At 40.0% G+C, this 15463-nt stretch overlaps 1 protein-coding gene across 1 annotated transcript in view; it reads left to right on the top strand.

Annotated features, from left to right (window-relative positions):
• Positions 1-8458, top strand: part of tiparp (TCDD inducible poly(ADP-ribose) polymerase) — a 35927-nt gene extending 27469 nt beyond the window's left edge. Inside the window, exons 4-6 of the mRNA NM_001112942.1 lie at positions 437-618; positions 6021-6296; positions 7804-8458. Coding sequence (NP_001106413.1) covers positions 437-618; positions 6021-6296; positions 7804-8251 — 906 coding nt within the window. The 3' untranslated portion in view covers positions 8252-8458. The remainder of the gene's footprint in view (positions 1-436; positions 619-6020; positions 6297-7803) is intronic.
• The last annotated feature ends 7005 nt before the right edge of the window (positions 8459-15463 follow it).

Genomic DNA, 15463 nt, shown 5'->3' with positions numbered 1-15463 from the left:
ACAGGAAAACCTTTCAGCAGTCGTTATATGCAAATGCTTGTAAAGTTCCTATGCAACTAGGCTTGTATGCTAAAGGCATCCAGAGCTTACCTTGAAAAATATTTGCAGTTTAATCTGATTACATGAGCACCACTCCCTTCTCATATAAATATTTGTAACTGGCTAGGTTGGATGGCAGCCCCAGTCCCAGAAAGTATTGTTGGTCTTACATTTCTACACATTTCCATTTTAACTGCCAGTTAGAACTGGCAAACAGAATGATTAAGATAAACTCTTATGAACATAACCTAGTATATTCATATAATTTCTATTTTTAAATAAAATCTATCTATAATAAAATTCCTAATTGTTGCTTTGAACAAATGTTTTACAAACATTTTGTGTGCACACAATTGGATTTAAGTGGAAATCCTCCTAAATGTATCTCCTTTTTCAGCCTGTCGTGAAGCTCATAGAAGAGGCCAACTGCCGGGGCCTAAAAGAGGTACGCTTTGTTACATGGCACAACCAGTACATACTGAATATAAAGGATGGATTTCAGCAGAACGCATGCTTCCGGAAGGAAATCAAACGCAGGCCCTTGTTCCGATCGTCTGTGATACTTCTGCCACATCTCCAGTAAGTAATGTGTACCAGAAACATCTCTGTAACATGTGGCAGATTACCATTCAGATACCCTGTTCATTTGTTAACAGTCTGCATATAAGAAATTTCAAAAACTGTGCTGCATGGTTGAGCTGTGACAGTGTCTGCATAGATATTTCTTACGGGAGGCAGAGTTCTAGGTCAAAATAATCTCTTTAGGCACCGTTAGCATGAAGTCCACCATACTAGGTCTCTAGGATGGACAGTTCTGATAACCACAACACTATTTTACTTTATTGTCTCACAGCTGGCAGCTAGGGCAGATATTCCTATTTGCAACCCTACTAAAGGCAGCTGTGTGCTGACCCATACATATCAAAACTGCAGTAGTTTATAATGATTAACTTATGCACCCAAAATACCAAGTATATCTTCTGTGAGACCGTGGGCTTCTAACATGCATTTAGAAGCTTTGTCACTGTGATAGAATTTTAAATAAAATAGGTACCAAAATCAGTTACCCTAAATGTAAAACCTTGAAGTTAATAAGGGTTCGTAAAGGACACATCATTCAATGTGGATTACTTTCATAAAAGCCACGTGAATGCATATGAAAGCAGCACAGCAGATGTTTTAGCTTTCTTATATAAATGGAGGGATATTCTCTCCCCAGATCTCTTCCAATTTGAAGAATGAGGAGGATTAAGGGGAGGCAAGGATAGGGAACTAAAGAAAAAAAAACAGATAAATTAGGAGCAGTACTGAAAATAAACCATAGTGTGGGGGAGATGTTCAGAACCATGAAGGAATCTGAAGGAATGGGTCTAAATAGAGATTATCTGCAGTAAAAGCACTGTGGGAACCTGTGGGAGAGAGGGATAACAGGAGAGCCCATATACCAGGGGAGGGGAAGCTGACAGAAATGAGAGGAGAGACACAAACCAGAGTAAAGAGGCAACTTACTTTTCTGTGACATTTTAATGGGTTCATATTTTTTATTTCACACTTTGTTTTTACACTTTTTGTACCTGAACTGTTCTGGCAGTACTGCATCCAGCTACTTGCCCATCGTAAAGCATTGCCACTGGAAAACTCTTTTATTTCAAATTTACAATACTCTTATAATCCAGTTTTTCAGGTCTTGCTGCCCCCACGGAAAGTCCCCTATTAGACACCTATTAGACCCAAACATAATAAAGTAAAAAAATAAGTGACAGTTCCATAAAAAGTCATTTTGGTTTGGGATGCTACAGTGTTACCTCCTACCCATACATGCTTTGCTTACGCTGTCATTCACTAGGATCTTACATTATTACCATTTTTTTTCTTTTTAAAATCAGACTGGGATGTGCTACTATTATGACTACATATGATATTTAGTTCATGTATCAGATACAATAGATAGAACATATCTGCCCATTAAACTATAAACTATCCTACTGCTACTAGGAGATGAAGATATTCACATTACAGACCTATAATTAATAACAAGCAAGTTATGCTGGGGAGTCAGGGAAGTGTTAACAAATCTGATTTATTCAGCCCAACAAAAAAAAAAAGAGCTTCAGTGATTCTAATTACACGGTAGAGGTAACGGTTGGCTCACATGCACTAGGGGCGTTAGTAACAGACACTTGATTGAGATGGAAAAATAGCAGCGGTGGGATGTGCGGTTTACAGGATATGTTTAGTAACGGTCACAAGCAAAAATGAATCACTGGGCTTAGTTTAAAAAGCTGCTGTCTGTGCAGTGTCCAGTGCTTAAACACACACATAAATAACGACATTTGCTCCTTTACTGAGCATGGGGCTGTTGGCCTTGGAAAAGCATTTAACTCATTAAAGCCTAAGGGGCTGATTTACAAAATCTAGGAGGTATATTGCGCAAGAGGAACAGCAACCAATCAAAATTGGTTTTGAAAAGTATGTTGCAACTTGACCTGCCTGGTTGCTATTGGCTTGCACATTTTAGCACCCATGTTTGTAAAGCAGCCCTCAAGAGTTTCAATACAGAGTTCTAAGTCAGAAATGGTTCCTTCTTTATATAGCAGTGATATGTTTTGCAGCTTTTTATATAATGATATTATACATCATTCACATGGGTTCCTGCCCCAATGAGGCTTACAGTATCATTTCCCTATTACACACACAGGATTCTGAGTGCTCCAGTTAACTACTACTCCCAGTATCTCAGGTTGTAGTTTTCAAATTCTTTGAAACAAGCATGATGGTGTTGGGCCGAGCCTTCAGCGATGTTGTGTACACTCATCAAGAGGGAGCTGCAATGCAATCTGTTTTGATTAGAACAAAGCTGTATAATTTCCATGGATCCCCTGCACAGTTGGAAGTATAATTGCACAGAACCGCATTTCAGAACATTCCGTCCTGTGTAAGTGTAAGGCAGGAAGTGGATAGCCTGACAGGCAGCTGTACATGCTGGGGCTTGCAAACAAACACTGCGGTTTCCCCTTATTTTCCCTACATTGTTGGTAATCAAGAAAGAATGGTTCTTTCAGAGGTTAAGCATGTAATGACTCAAATTACACTAGATTTACTCATCATAAACACATAGAAATAACGCGTGTAGGCTATGAACAAAGTGTGAACACCTACCTCCTTTATGGCTGGCACTTTGTAGGTACACCAGATTGTCTGTCTGGCAGGTTTAGGCCTGTTTTCAAGGGCAGAAAGCATATAGAGTTAAGGGCTTTTGCTTGGGATATCCATATATAAGCAACTTTGGACAGTTGAGTTTGCAGCTAACCTTTAGCCTTGTTATAGCATTAGAACTTTAACCCTTCAAAAGATAACAGAGCCAGCTGGCAACTGAAATATGGACAAGATGGAAATATATGTGAACTGGCCTCAGTAATAAAACAAAGTTCATGCATCGGGGTAACACCCTATAGCACACAGGACTTAACAATATGTTTAGTACTAGTCTTAGTTCATGTATGATGTGTAATGGGTTTGAAAAATGTTGTCTGCCAGCGTATGGTGCATCTGCGGATAAGGAAGTAGAGAGGAGCCGCAGCTACTATTCACATCCCACTGCTCTGATCATTTGGGCTGTTAGCCATACTAAATATAATAATAGGTGGCCATACTGAATACTGTACAATATCAGCTAGAATATGACAGCCTTAACCACTGCTGTTTTCAGACAGAAACCGCAACAGTCAAAATGCTGATTCTGAATGACCAGCAAATAATGTGACAATAATGTAGCACTGTGCTGAAGGGGGCTAATAAATTATCCTTCTAGCAGAGGCTTGCAAGTAGCAAACACAGAGTCACAGTTTGAGAGGCCACAGCAGAAGACTTTCTATATGTGTAGGGTATGCTTGAACTAGGAGTTATTTATTGCTGCTGATACCTTGTTTCGACTGATTATAAGCTTCAGTGTGTAGTGAAAAGATATGGCTAGTGACATTAGTAAAACATCCCTGGATACAGTCTACTCACAGAGGTAGTGTGTATCTTAATATTTTTTAATATTTTATGATGATGAGCTTTAGCCTGAGTCTCTTGCTGTTGCCTGGTTCCTACCACCAGCACTACAAACCTAAAGACTGAGAAAGCTTGGACATTGTAGTTCACCAAAAACAGTACCACTGGGAAAGATCTTAGCATGTAGAGAAAAGCTTCCCATTTGCCAGAGAATGTTGAGGACCCAAGCCACATTTGTTTCTCAGGCTCTTGCAAATGATCCAAGTTTGTTCACCATCCTGTTCTCATTTTTTTCTGTGCTCAGTACATACAATTGTATGGTAAATCACAAGTGTAACAAATGTCTCCCCTCCCCCTGGTTACAAGAACCTTCTACTAACAGCATTCACAATCATTGTTACATCATACACGTATGTTATTTACATACATTCTCCAGTTACACAGGGAGAGGTAGAAAGTGATTATGGTCTCATGGCGAGCTGTTCCACAAATGTGCATGGCATCACTGAGCAGCATGTGAGCCTACATCTACTGATAGCTTCACACCTCCCATCATTCCCATCATAATTAACTGAATGTTTTGGGCCACATCTCAAATCCATAATTTTTTTAATAGAAGGCAAATTAATAGCCCTAAAGGAGAGTTGAACAACCCTAGTTGACCCTCCAGATGTTGTTGAAGATCCCTATTATTGTAGAGGCATGTGTTGGCTTATTTATGCTCATTTGTTATTTGTTTTGTTTCTGGTTGTCATAATGTTTGTGTCCACCGCAATTCATTGTACAGTGCTACAGAATATGCTGGCAGTGCTATATATATATAATATATATATAAACCTGGACAGGTGTCTAACTCTGCTTTAGGCCACTTTTCTCTCAGATCTACAGTATAGAGACAAAGAGTTAAGTCATCTCTATTCAAATTCAATATGATATTTGAATGTTTTATCAATAGAAGGACACCAACAGTTCAAATCCCATAGCAACTTACAAACTCAGAGAATTATCCGCACACTTCTCAGCCTTATTCCAGAAACCAGAGTATAGCCTGACTAAGCACCATGTCCTGGAGAGGGAATGGAAGTCACCTATAAAAGATTTTGTGGAAGAACAGGTTAAATACATAACACGTGGGTGATGTTAACAGGCATTCTGCACTGAAATGTAAATAGAATGGATGAAACACAATTCACACAGCCATATTACTGTATTACTAGCTATATTTTATAATGCGTGAAAAGTAGCCTTAGTTAAAGGGAAACTCCACCCAAACACAAGTTTTTTGAAAAGTAATAATGTAATTTTAATGTAATAATATGGTTTGGAACAGTTACTTAAGCCTGTTCTCCTGATCTGGCTGACTACACTGAGCCTTAAAGTAGTCGACTATCCTCAGTCTGCCTTTAACCTTCATTCTCCAAAATCCCCTGCACACATGATGTCAGTAAGAAGAAGAACATTACAGTGAAGTGCATTGTGAGTTATGTAGTTCCTGCATGTTGTCTGTAATCTTTGGAGAAGTTGTTACAATTTGTAATATCAATGTTTTAGTCCCTCCTCCCCTGACAGGATGGCAGAAGATTAAAGTGATAGGTATCTTAAGGGTTTCTGTGTTGTGTGGGGCTCTTTAACAAATTTTGATTCATAAGCCAGATTTCCCCTTTAAGTGCATAGTGCATGCTTTTAAAGAAATAATTGTTTGTTCTTTGGGCTTTTACTGCTCTCTCACTGGATGTTTCCATGTTTGCCATCATTAGAGATTAGGCAGAAAATCCACTGTATTGAAGGCAATTTGACATGCTCATTTCTAATATAGGGCAAACAGCCATGCAGATCAGTGCTGTCATCTTCAGCTGAAACCTGTAGGGACTTGTAAGGCATTGTCTTCTCCCTTTCATTGTCTCCAGGTTCACCTGTTGTAAACAGAATGTGAATTCATACCAATTAACAACATCTAAATGCTTTGATTCTCTGTTTGATCCTAGAACACTCAGTGGAATATCTCCCGTGGCACCTCCAGCAAACCAAGCCGATTCCCTGCAAATCCTGTCTCCTATAGCAATTACTTCTCCCAACTTTTACCCTGAAACATGGCTCTCCATGGACGCATCTCAGGAGTTCTTTCAAGTGCCTATGTCTAAGGAAGACAAAAGCTACAGGACAGTTTATACTCTGTTTCACAAAACGGTGCCAGAAACCAGGTTCCGCATTTTAAAGATAATACGCGTCCAGAATCTCTTCTTGTGGGAAAAATATAAGAGGTACAAACCACTTTACTATTTATTCATATTTAAGTCTTAAGGCCAGTAAATAGCCTACAGAGCAATAGGTCAAAATGCCATTCCAACTGGGAGATTAGTCACCTGTGGTTAAATCTCTGCTACCGAGAGCATCTAATCTCCTGGAAATGCCTTGCCGGTCAAGGTGGAAAGGCATAATGTTGCTTCGTTTTTCCAAAGTCATGCAAAGTTTCCTCCTGCGTGTAACTTCATGAGAACTTGGGAAAACAAAGTGATGCATATGCCTGTGGAAAGGCATTTCGGAGAGATTAGTTGCCTGTGGTTAATCTTGGCTACCGTGGGCGACGAGCCTATTAGGACTTTTTGTGGTGCCAAGCTGTTGAACCATAAGTCTGTAGGAGATGCTTGGGGCTATGACCTTTCCTATCCTCTGTGCTAAACCTATAAGATTTTACAGAGAGCTGCAAAAATCCTTTTCAGTTCTGTACCTCGATACATAGCCAGACATTAGTGGTTTGGGAAAGGTGGAAATGGAAACTGCTTCCATTAAACAACTGTTTTCATCACTGCCGAATGTCGTTGACAGAAATCTATTTGTGGAACATTGGCCAGACCTGTGTTTTTGCTAGTGGTTTAGAGGCTCTAAAATTTGTCACTGTAACAAATTGTCCTTGTCACAGACATGACAATAGCAGAGCTTATCAGATGGGATTTATTTATATATTCTCCCTTAGTCAGAAACAGTGCACCCTCTATTGCGTGCTGAATTATAGGCACACATCTCAGATTAAACAATTGAATTTATTCAGACAACTATAATAAAATAATTAAAAAAATCGGTAGGGTTTTTTTTAAGTATGATATAAGATCATTATTGTCCTTTATTTCTATAGCATTGACATTATGCGCCCCAGTACAGTACAATCTGTGTTTCTTGGCCCATTTATATACACACTAGGGTCCTTTTCATTTGTTTCATCAGGTGCCAATTAACTAGCTTATATAGTTTGTGTTAGAGGTAACACATACAGACACTGAGACTTCTTGAAGATAGGACCCGTAAGGCAACCATTGAGCCATCATGCTGCCGGCTGTTAGATTATAGCTATGGGTTTTTAATCCAGCCATGGCTCAACATGTGCTGGATTGACCTGACTCTCTTTTCTACTAAGCTGTTTAGGATTCCCTGTAAATAAGTTTCCTTAGGGACACAATCAAGCCCATGTGGAATTAAGGTTGTTAAATGAGCATGTATGAGGTGGTTTACCTGGTGACTGAGGTCAGTGTTAGAGGAAATAAATCATTAGGTATATTCCTGTAGCTAGAAAGTCATACTACTGGCACAGCAGTCCCACAGAGAATAATTAGCCTTTTTGCCTACCTTGTTTCAACATGGCTCTTTGTTTGTAACCATTGATTTAAATTGGAAAAAACATGGATTTTGTGTTGCCAGCAGGTTGTTAATTTTTTGCCAACAACTTCTGTTTGAGAAATGTGTTCTAATGTCCCCGTTTTATCCATTGTTTAGGAAAAAAGAATTCATGACAAGGAAGATGACGGGACTGGACAGAATTATGAATGAAAGGCATCTGTTCCACGGGACCTCGCAGGATGTTGTTGATGCAATTTGCAAACACAACTTTGACCCCAGAGTGTGCGGGAAGCATGCCACCATGTTTGGACAGGGCAGTTACTTTGCCAGGAAAGCCAGCTATTCACACAACTTTTCCAAACGCTCCCCCAAAGGAGTTCACTATATGTTTCTGGCTAAAGTGCTAACTGGAAGGTACGTGGTTGGGAATCATACCATGAGAAGGCCTCCTCCGTTAAACCCAGGGAGCTTGACCAGTGACCTCTATGACTCTTGTGTGGACAACTTCTTTGAGCCCCAGATTTTTGTTATATTTAACGATGATCAGAGCTACCCTTATTTTATTATCCAGTATGAAGAAGTTAGCAACACTGTCTCCATTTAACAACATGAAAGCTGCTTTAATGTCTCTTAGGATCTGTTATTTAAATTGGTGGGAAAAGAAAGAGACTGAAAAATAAATCTACTAGTCGTGATGGACATACAACGACCAACAGTGCACTTGCCGCTAATTATGTGCATTTTGTAAATACATTTTTCAATGTTAATAGTTTGTGTGCCTTTGTTAATAAAATCTTTATTTAATGAGTAACTGCTCAAATGTAGGCTGTCTCCATTTTTCATAACCTTCTAGAAAAGTAAGAGTAGATGAGCTACTCGTATTGTTTATCAGAAAGCAATACAATATATCATGTATACTGTGGCCCTGCCTATATCAGGGCTTATTGGCCATTTATTTTCCCTTGCCAAGAGTAAACAAACAGCAGTTATGTATCTGCTTATGTGACATTTACCAAAAGGCAGTGGGGTGATTTTAGGAAATGTGCCTGTTTGTAGTATTTAGAAGTTAATGAAGGCCAAATTCACCTGCCTTTAATGCCAGTAAGAATCACTGTTCAAGCGCCAGTCAGCCCAGCTTTGGCCTACATCTTTGGGCTAACAAAAAAAACTTTGCAGTTTAAGAAGCTGAAATCACCAATTGCCCTAATGGGGCATTCAATTCAGCACTTCCTGTTTTATATTGTAATGAACAGTGTTTCTCTGAACCATGTTGAAAGCCTGCTTCATATGAGAGATAGAGAGAAAATAATTGATTTATACATGATTGATTTTAGAATCAATCTTAGAATTTATCTTTTACACAGAAGCCATGAATATCCTGTACATTATATCCTTATAAATGATGCTTAGTGATGTCATGGGTTATAATCGGTGTTCAGTGATATTTGTGTCACATGACTAATTGAAACTTGTGTATTATAAAAATATTGTAGCCCCATTATATATAAAATATGAGGATATCAGAAGTCACCTTGGAGGTCCCTAACAATTATGAGAGCAGTGAAGGGTTGTACCTTTATGTGGTCATGGATCTCCTCAGTGACTTCTAATATCCTTATATTTTACAACAGGGAATACTTCCCTCTCTTCTCTTTCCTCTATTCTTTACTTTTTACCTTCTGATTTTGGAATTAACACTTGTCAGGTTGTGCTATATTACAAATTGAATGTATGTTAGTATAGTCCATAACATCTCTATATGGAGGTAACCTGTAGTGGACACCTAGAGGTAAGTCAGGGCTAGCCAACAATACAACCTGCTGTATTGTAAAAAAAAAATTGGTGTTCTTTTTCATTGTTAAATAGAGGTCAGTTTCCAGATTGCTCGGGTTTAAATCAGAGCAGTCATCTGTATAAGTTCTTTTTAGGATTAGGAAGGGATTAGTCCGCTTGCAATGTGATGCTATCCTCTCTGGCACGTGGCAGCAGGTTAGCATGTAATTCGGTTTGTCTTTATTTATCCTACTCATGCCTCCCTTACAGTATGGAGGAATATTGTAACATCATTTAAGACTGTAGATTAATTACAATGTTACAATACTATATTTACAGTGTGTATACTGATGGCATTGTGTGCGTACATATATTATACATATCCTCACAGCCACAGAAGGTATATTATTGAGCTTAAAGGAGAAGGGAAAGCTACATTACTGGGGGGTGCCAAAATGTATGGCACACCCCAATGACTTTAATCACTTACCTGAAACCCCTGGCCTGTTAGGAGAAAACTGCATCAGTCTAGGTGTATGCAGGCGAGCGTTCCTTCTTCGATATTTGTGAATAAGCAGTAGACTTTAACAAAAAAGCTGTTTTTTTTGCTTACCTGCTCAGCGTCAGCCCTGGCATTCTGAAGAAAGAAGACAGAAGTAAAGGAGTTCTCGCTCGCATATACCCCGGGCCGGTGCGGTTTTTCTTCTCTGCTTAACATTTGGCACCCCCCAGTGATTTTTACCTTACCTTCTTCTTTAAGACTTGAGCATTATAATTTATAGTTCCCATATATTGCTATGAAGTAAAGACCCTATGGATGGAATCTTATAGATTTTATATTCTGCCACTAGGTGGAGAGTGGAGTGAGCATTAACAGCTGAGAATGTCTTTGCTAAAATCCTTGGAAAATGGCATTGCTGCAAAATATCCAATAATTTCTGTATGCATTCTTCTCAACATTCAGCATCTATAGAAATAACTCCTCAGTGGAAAATCGTTGTATTTTACAACAGGATGTACATTATTTCCTAAATAAGAGGCATATTAAAGCATATATAGATAGGTTAAGGGGGTGATAGAACCTTACAAAGCAGTGTATCAGCAATGTATCAGGTTTCTTTCTTTTTAAGGGAATTTATTGTTTTCTATTAAAGACACAAAGGGCAACTGGGCTGCTCAGTTTGCTTATTAGATTGGGCTGTAAGTGGTCAAAGTAGCAGAGTTTACAGAAGGTCTTAGAAACCATATCAACAAATTAGCAATAAGCATTTTCTAAATCCAAATGTCTGGACACCAAAATCTTTTGTAAATGGCGCCCCATTAGCGCAGCATTCAATCACTGGTGGGGAGCCTGAAACCTATCCAGTGTATGGGCAACCTCAGATGCAGCTAGAATAGCTCCACGACCACTCCCACTTAATGGTCAGGAGATCACCCAACTACATCTTGCAACATACCAAGGCAGCTGTTGGCCATCAGTGGCTTCATAGATTTGTAGGTTAGTCAAAGCTGGACTCCCTTCTTAATCTGATTATGGGAATTTTGTATCTGAATGTCAGAATAAGACTTTGAGCTATTACAAGCAACACTTTTCTTACCCAGACAAATATCGTTTGACAACTGCCACTTAATTAGATTCTACATAGCAAGTGAAGGAAAAAAGAGATTTTCAGAGTGTCAGGTAATTCAACTTGTAAAACCGCAGTTACAGCCAGTGTTAACTCACCCAGATTATCTTTATTGCCTCTGGTTTCAACTTGAATCCAGTTTCTCAACTGTAAGCCAGGGAACAAACTGTTCTGATCCATGAGTCACAATGGCTTGGTGGTTTCTATTCCCAGGCTTTTACATAAAATGCTCCTTCATCCGCCCGGATGTTTTAGGAAAAGAAGAAGCACAGATTGTTCATTTGCATGCACCTTTCAGACAGACTGCATTGTTCCACACAGAAAGGCCCTTATCTCTGCTATGGGCTCCACCAAGTAAATCTGTGTTTTGTAACTGGGCTGGTACTACTGCCTGGAACACACCGGGCTACTAATGCTATATATATATATATATATATATATATATATATATATATATATATATATATATATATGAGTTAAATACCAGCAGCTGCCAGTTTTGGGCAAAGCAGTATCTGATGGGGACCCTAAGGGCTCTGGCACACGAGGAGATTTGTCGCCGGCGATTTTTTAAAGAGTGATTTGGTGACAAGACGACCGACAAGACGCCAATGCTAAATCAATGGAAATCGCCAGCGTCAAAACATACGAGGCTACTTCAAATCGCCTGCTGTTTCAAATCGCACACAGACCCTTTTCTGAGCGACTTGAGTAAACATGAGGGGGGTTAACTGTTGAGTGTACCATGGGTAGCAGATCGCCTGGAGCTCAACTCGCATGAAATCTCTTTGTGGGTATTGTCGTGGCGACTTGTCGCCAAAGCGCCAGGGGGAAAAAACGCAGGCGACAAATCTCCTCGTGTGCCAGAGCCCTTAGATCCTAAATGTTCTGAGTAAAAGTAAAATAATTAAATACATATCGGTGTGTAATCATTTATCAATTTCCTTTGCTATTTGCACTAAGGTTAATTTCTAGCCACATCTCTTAAAAAAATGGCAGATGGGGAGATTCCCAGTGTTGTGCAATCTGCATGATTTCCTGCTCACCGGGCCCCTGAAGGCACTGTCAGGGGCCACATTCTACTTCCTGTTTGTTTGAGTCCAGTAAATGAACAGTCAAGCCCTCTGTATAAACAATCCTTTCTTTTCCATCAGCTGCTATTAGGTAAAAGTGCTCATCTATGCAGCACTTGCATATAGGGGTGTGGTGATCAAAAAATCCAGTGCTCTGTGCACAGAGCAGGGCCAGGAGGCGCACCCCAGCCCTGCCTTTGAGCTGCAGATGCCTTGAGTCTGTGACTGTCATGCCTGAAACACACAGAGGTGCCGGTCTGTCATTAGACCAGAGAAGCACACAAGAACTATCTTTCAAACTTGCATGGGCTGTTTTTCCCTTTATATGAGTTTATTATGAAATAAATAATGAATAATTCCATTTAAGTCATTTTATATTTTCTGTTTAATTGTTTGCATTCCTCTACTGACCCAGAGACCCAAAACTTTGCTTTGTGAGGCTACAATTTTATTGCTATACTTATTTGTAATGTAAGTATGATGCACAAATAAGGAATGGGGAATGGTGGATGGGCAGTGCTGTCACTCGGGGGCTGGCTACGACATCATGGGGTGGGGAAATGAGCAGACTAGGTGGGGGAATTGGTTTATGGGGTGGGGAAATGAGCAGACTGGGTGGGGGAATTGGTTTATGGGATGGGGAAATGAGCAGACTGGGTGGGGGAATTGGTTTATGGGGTGGGGAAATGAGCAGACTAGGTGGGGGAATAGGTTTATGGGGTGGGGAAATGAGCAGACTAGGTGGGGGAATTGGTTTATGAGGTGGGAAAATGGGCTGGTTCTATTTAAAAGGGGCTTATCAGACAAGCAGGCAGGGCTGCCAGCCTTACAAATTTGTAATACCAACACCAGTACTACCTACCAATTTGCTAGGCCAGTCAAAGCTTCCCTTGAAGCACTTCAACAGTACAAATTAAGTTACACAACCTGAAACGGAGCACAGAGGGGTGTGGCCATTCCTCAATAACTACATGTATTTATTGCGTATCCCTGAATTTTCAAGTAATCTTGTGACGCTAAGAAAATCCTCGGTGTCACGTTATTTTAATCATCATACAGTGATGAAGGGCCTTGGTGGTGCCTTCTCTCTAAATTGAACGTACAACATATACAGGAATAGGGACCTATTATTCAGAAACCTGTCATCCAGAAATTTCCAATATGGCAATGCCATTTTGTGTCTTGGGTTTTTTTTGAGTGATTTGCTTTTTCTCTGTTAATAATACGTGTGGAAACGTATACTTGATGTTAATCAGGGTTATAATTCCAGGTTTCCTTGCTGTAATAACATAGATATAAAGTCTAAACATTTGCAATAAGTTTTCAGAAATCACATTATTAGAATGAATATTCCTAATGACCTTATTAAAAGTGGCATTTGCCTGCCTGTGGCCTATGGCCGTTCAGCCTTGTCACTGAGCCCCAGTTACTGAGCTTTGGAGATAACGAGCAGCCTTCTGTTTCCTTAAGGAAGTGACAGAGAGTCACAGTGCATCTTCTCATGCCAGTTTCTATTACATTGACACGGCTAGCCTTTTAAAGAGGACATGGTTGGGTGGAGTGATGTAACAGCGAAGTAGCGAAGCATTCAAGTAAGGGCATACTGAGAAAGAATCTTTCATCTTGCCTGTTCTAACTTGCAACGCAACAATGTTCTAAAGAAGACTCGTGGGTTAACACTTTCTGCCCAAGGGATCAACAAAATATTGAAAGTTGTTAGCGGCAGACAGTTGTAGCCGGCAGAAACTAGCTGGTTTTAATAATACACTTCACATAACATAAGGGATGATGATACATTACAAAAATCCCTTATTCTTATTAGTTGTGAAAATGAAGATTCTGAAAATGCGGAGGCGAGCAGACCCAGTGCGCGGGTAGTGCTTAGTTGTGGGACTATGCTTAATTTCATCTGTGGAATTTTCGACTTCAGCAAATGTGCATTTCATAGAACAAACAGGAAAGTCAGATCTTCTCCCCATAGATCAACAGCAGTAGTTTCCATGTTTACCCATTTACAAACCCGTATTTCTCCTTTCCTGTAGCTAAGTTATTTTGTGTTGTGCCTGTTGTTGTGCAGACTCGTCCATGCTGTGTAGTGAGTCAAGGATTACTAAACTGTGGAACAGTTTGAGAAATATAAAACACTACAAAATCCAAATTGTGTCTCCCTATAAAAATAATAAATTATAGTCTTTGTTAAGACCAAAAGGCCATAAAAAACTCTTTTTAAAAGAAGCATTCCCCCACTCTGTAGGGCACAGGGATTTGTAGGATAACACAAAACTCAATTTGGGATAACAAATGTCCCACCTCCACTTTTTATCGAGAATCTGTGCTGAGATGTATGGACCTGTATTTCTTGTATTGTCTCTTATATGTATATATATATATATATATATATATATATATATAAAGAAACAGAAAAGAGCACACCCTTCAAGTAGAGGCAAATGCCCTCGGTGCTGGTCAAAAAAATTCAATAGATAGACAGAGTCCCTGTCCCTGAGGAAGAGCACAGTTTGGTGCTCGAAACGTCGGATCTTTTTCAATAAATCTTTTTTGTTTTTCACAAAGTCCCTATGTGTGCGGTACTCTGTCTATCTATATATATATATATATACAAATATAAATGCCCACAAGGGCGTAGAAAAGCATACATGCAATAATCAGTGAGACAGGTATAACAGCATATATCTCAACATTCCTCCCTGTGCTGGTACATAATCAGGTACATTGCATATTTACATTGTACACATGAATTGCACCTTAACAATCCCTGTCCCCATACACGGTAAGATCCGCTCACTTGGCGAGATCGCCAAGCGAGCGGATCTTCCCCCGATATCCCCACCTACGGGTGGGTGATATCGGGGAGCTTGAAGTTAAAAAATAATCCGATCGTTTGGCCAAACGACCGGATTATGTAGGCGGCAATGGGGCAGTCGGTTCGGGGACCGCATCAACGAGCCGATGCGGTCCCCGATCCGACTGGATTTTCTAACCTGGCCGATCGATATCTGGCCAATTTCAGGCCAGATATCGGTTGGCCAGCCTGCTCGTTTCTGCCCCTACACGGGCAGATAAGCTGCCAAGTCGGTCCAAGGGGGGCCTTTAGTCTGTGCCTCTTCAGTGGAAATCAGTGCCCCCCCTCACTGTGTTTCTGTAAGTAGTTTATTAATGATACTTTTCTCAAACAAAAAATGGTATACCTGGCAAGGGGTCGTCCTGATAAATTTGAAATGATCTGCGGGACTTGGCTGGATCAACAGTCCCCAGGGACTATACGGCTCCCATTAATGAGATAAGCTTTCCACCTACTGGGCTGAACTGGGTTCATGGGCT

Source organism: Xenopus tropicalis, chromosome 5 (assembly GCF_000004195.4).
Source record: "Xenopus tropicalis strain Nigerian chromosome 5, UCB_Xtro_10.0, whole genome shotgun sequence".
Lineage (NCBI taxonomy): Eukaryota > Metazoa > Chordata > Amphibia > Anura > Pipidae > Xenopus > Xenopus tropicalis.
This window is presented reverse-complemented; position numbering and strand designations above follow the sequence as displayed.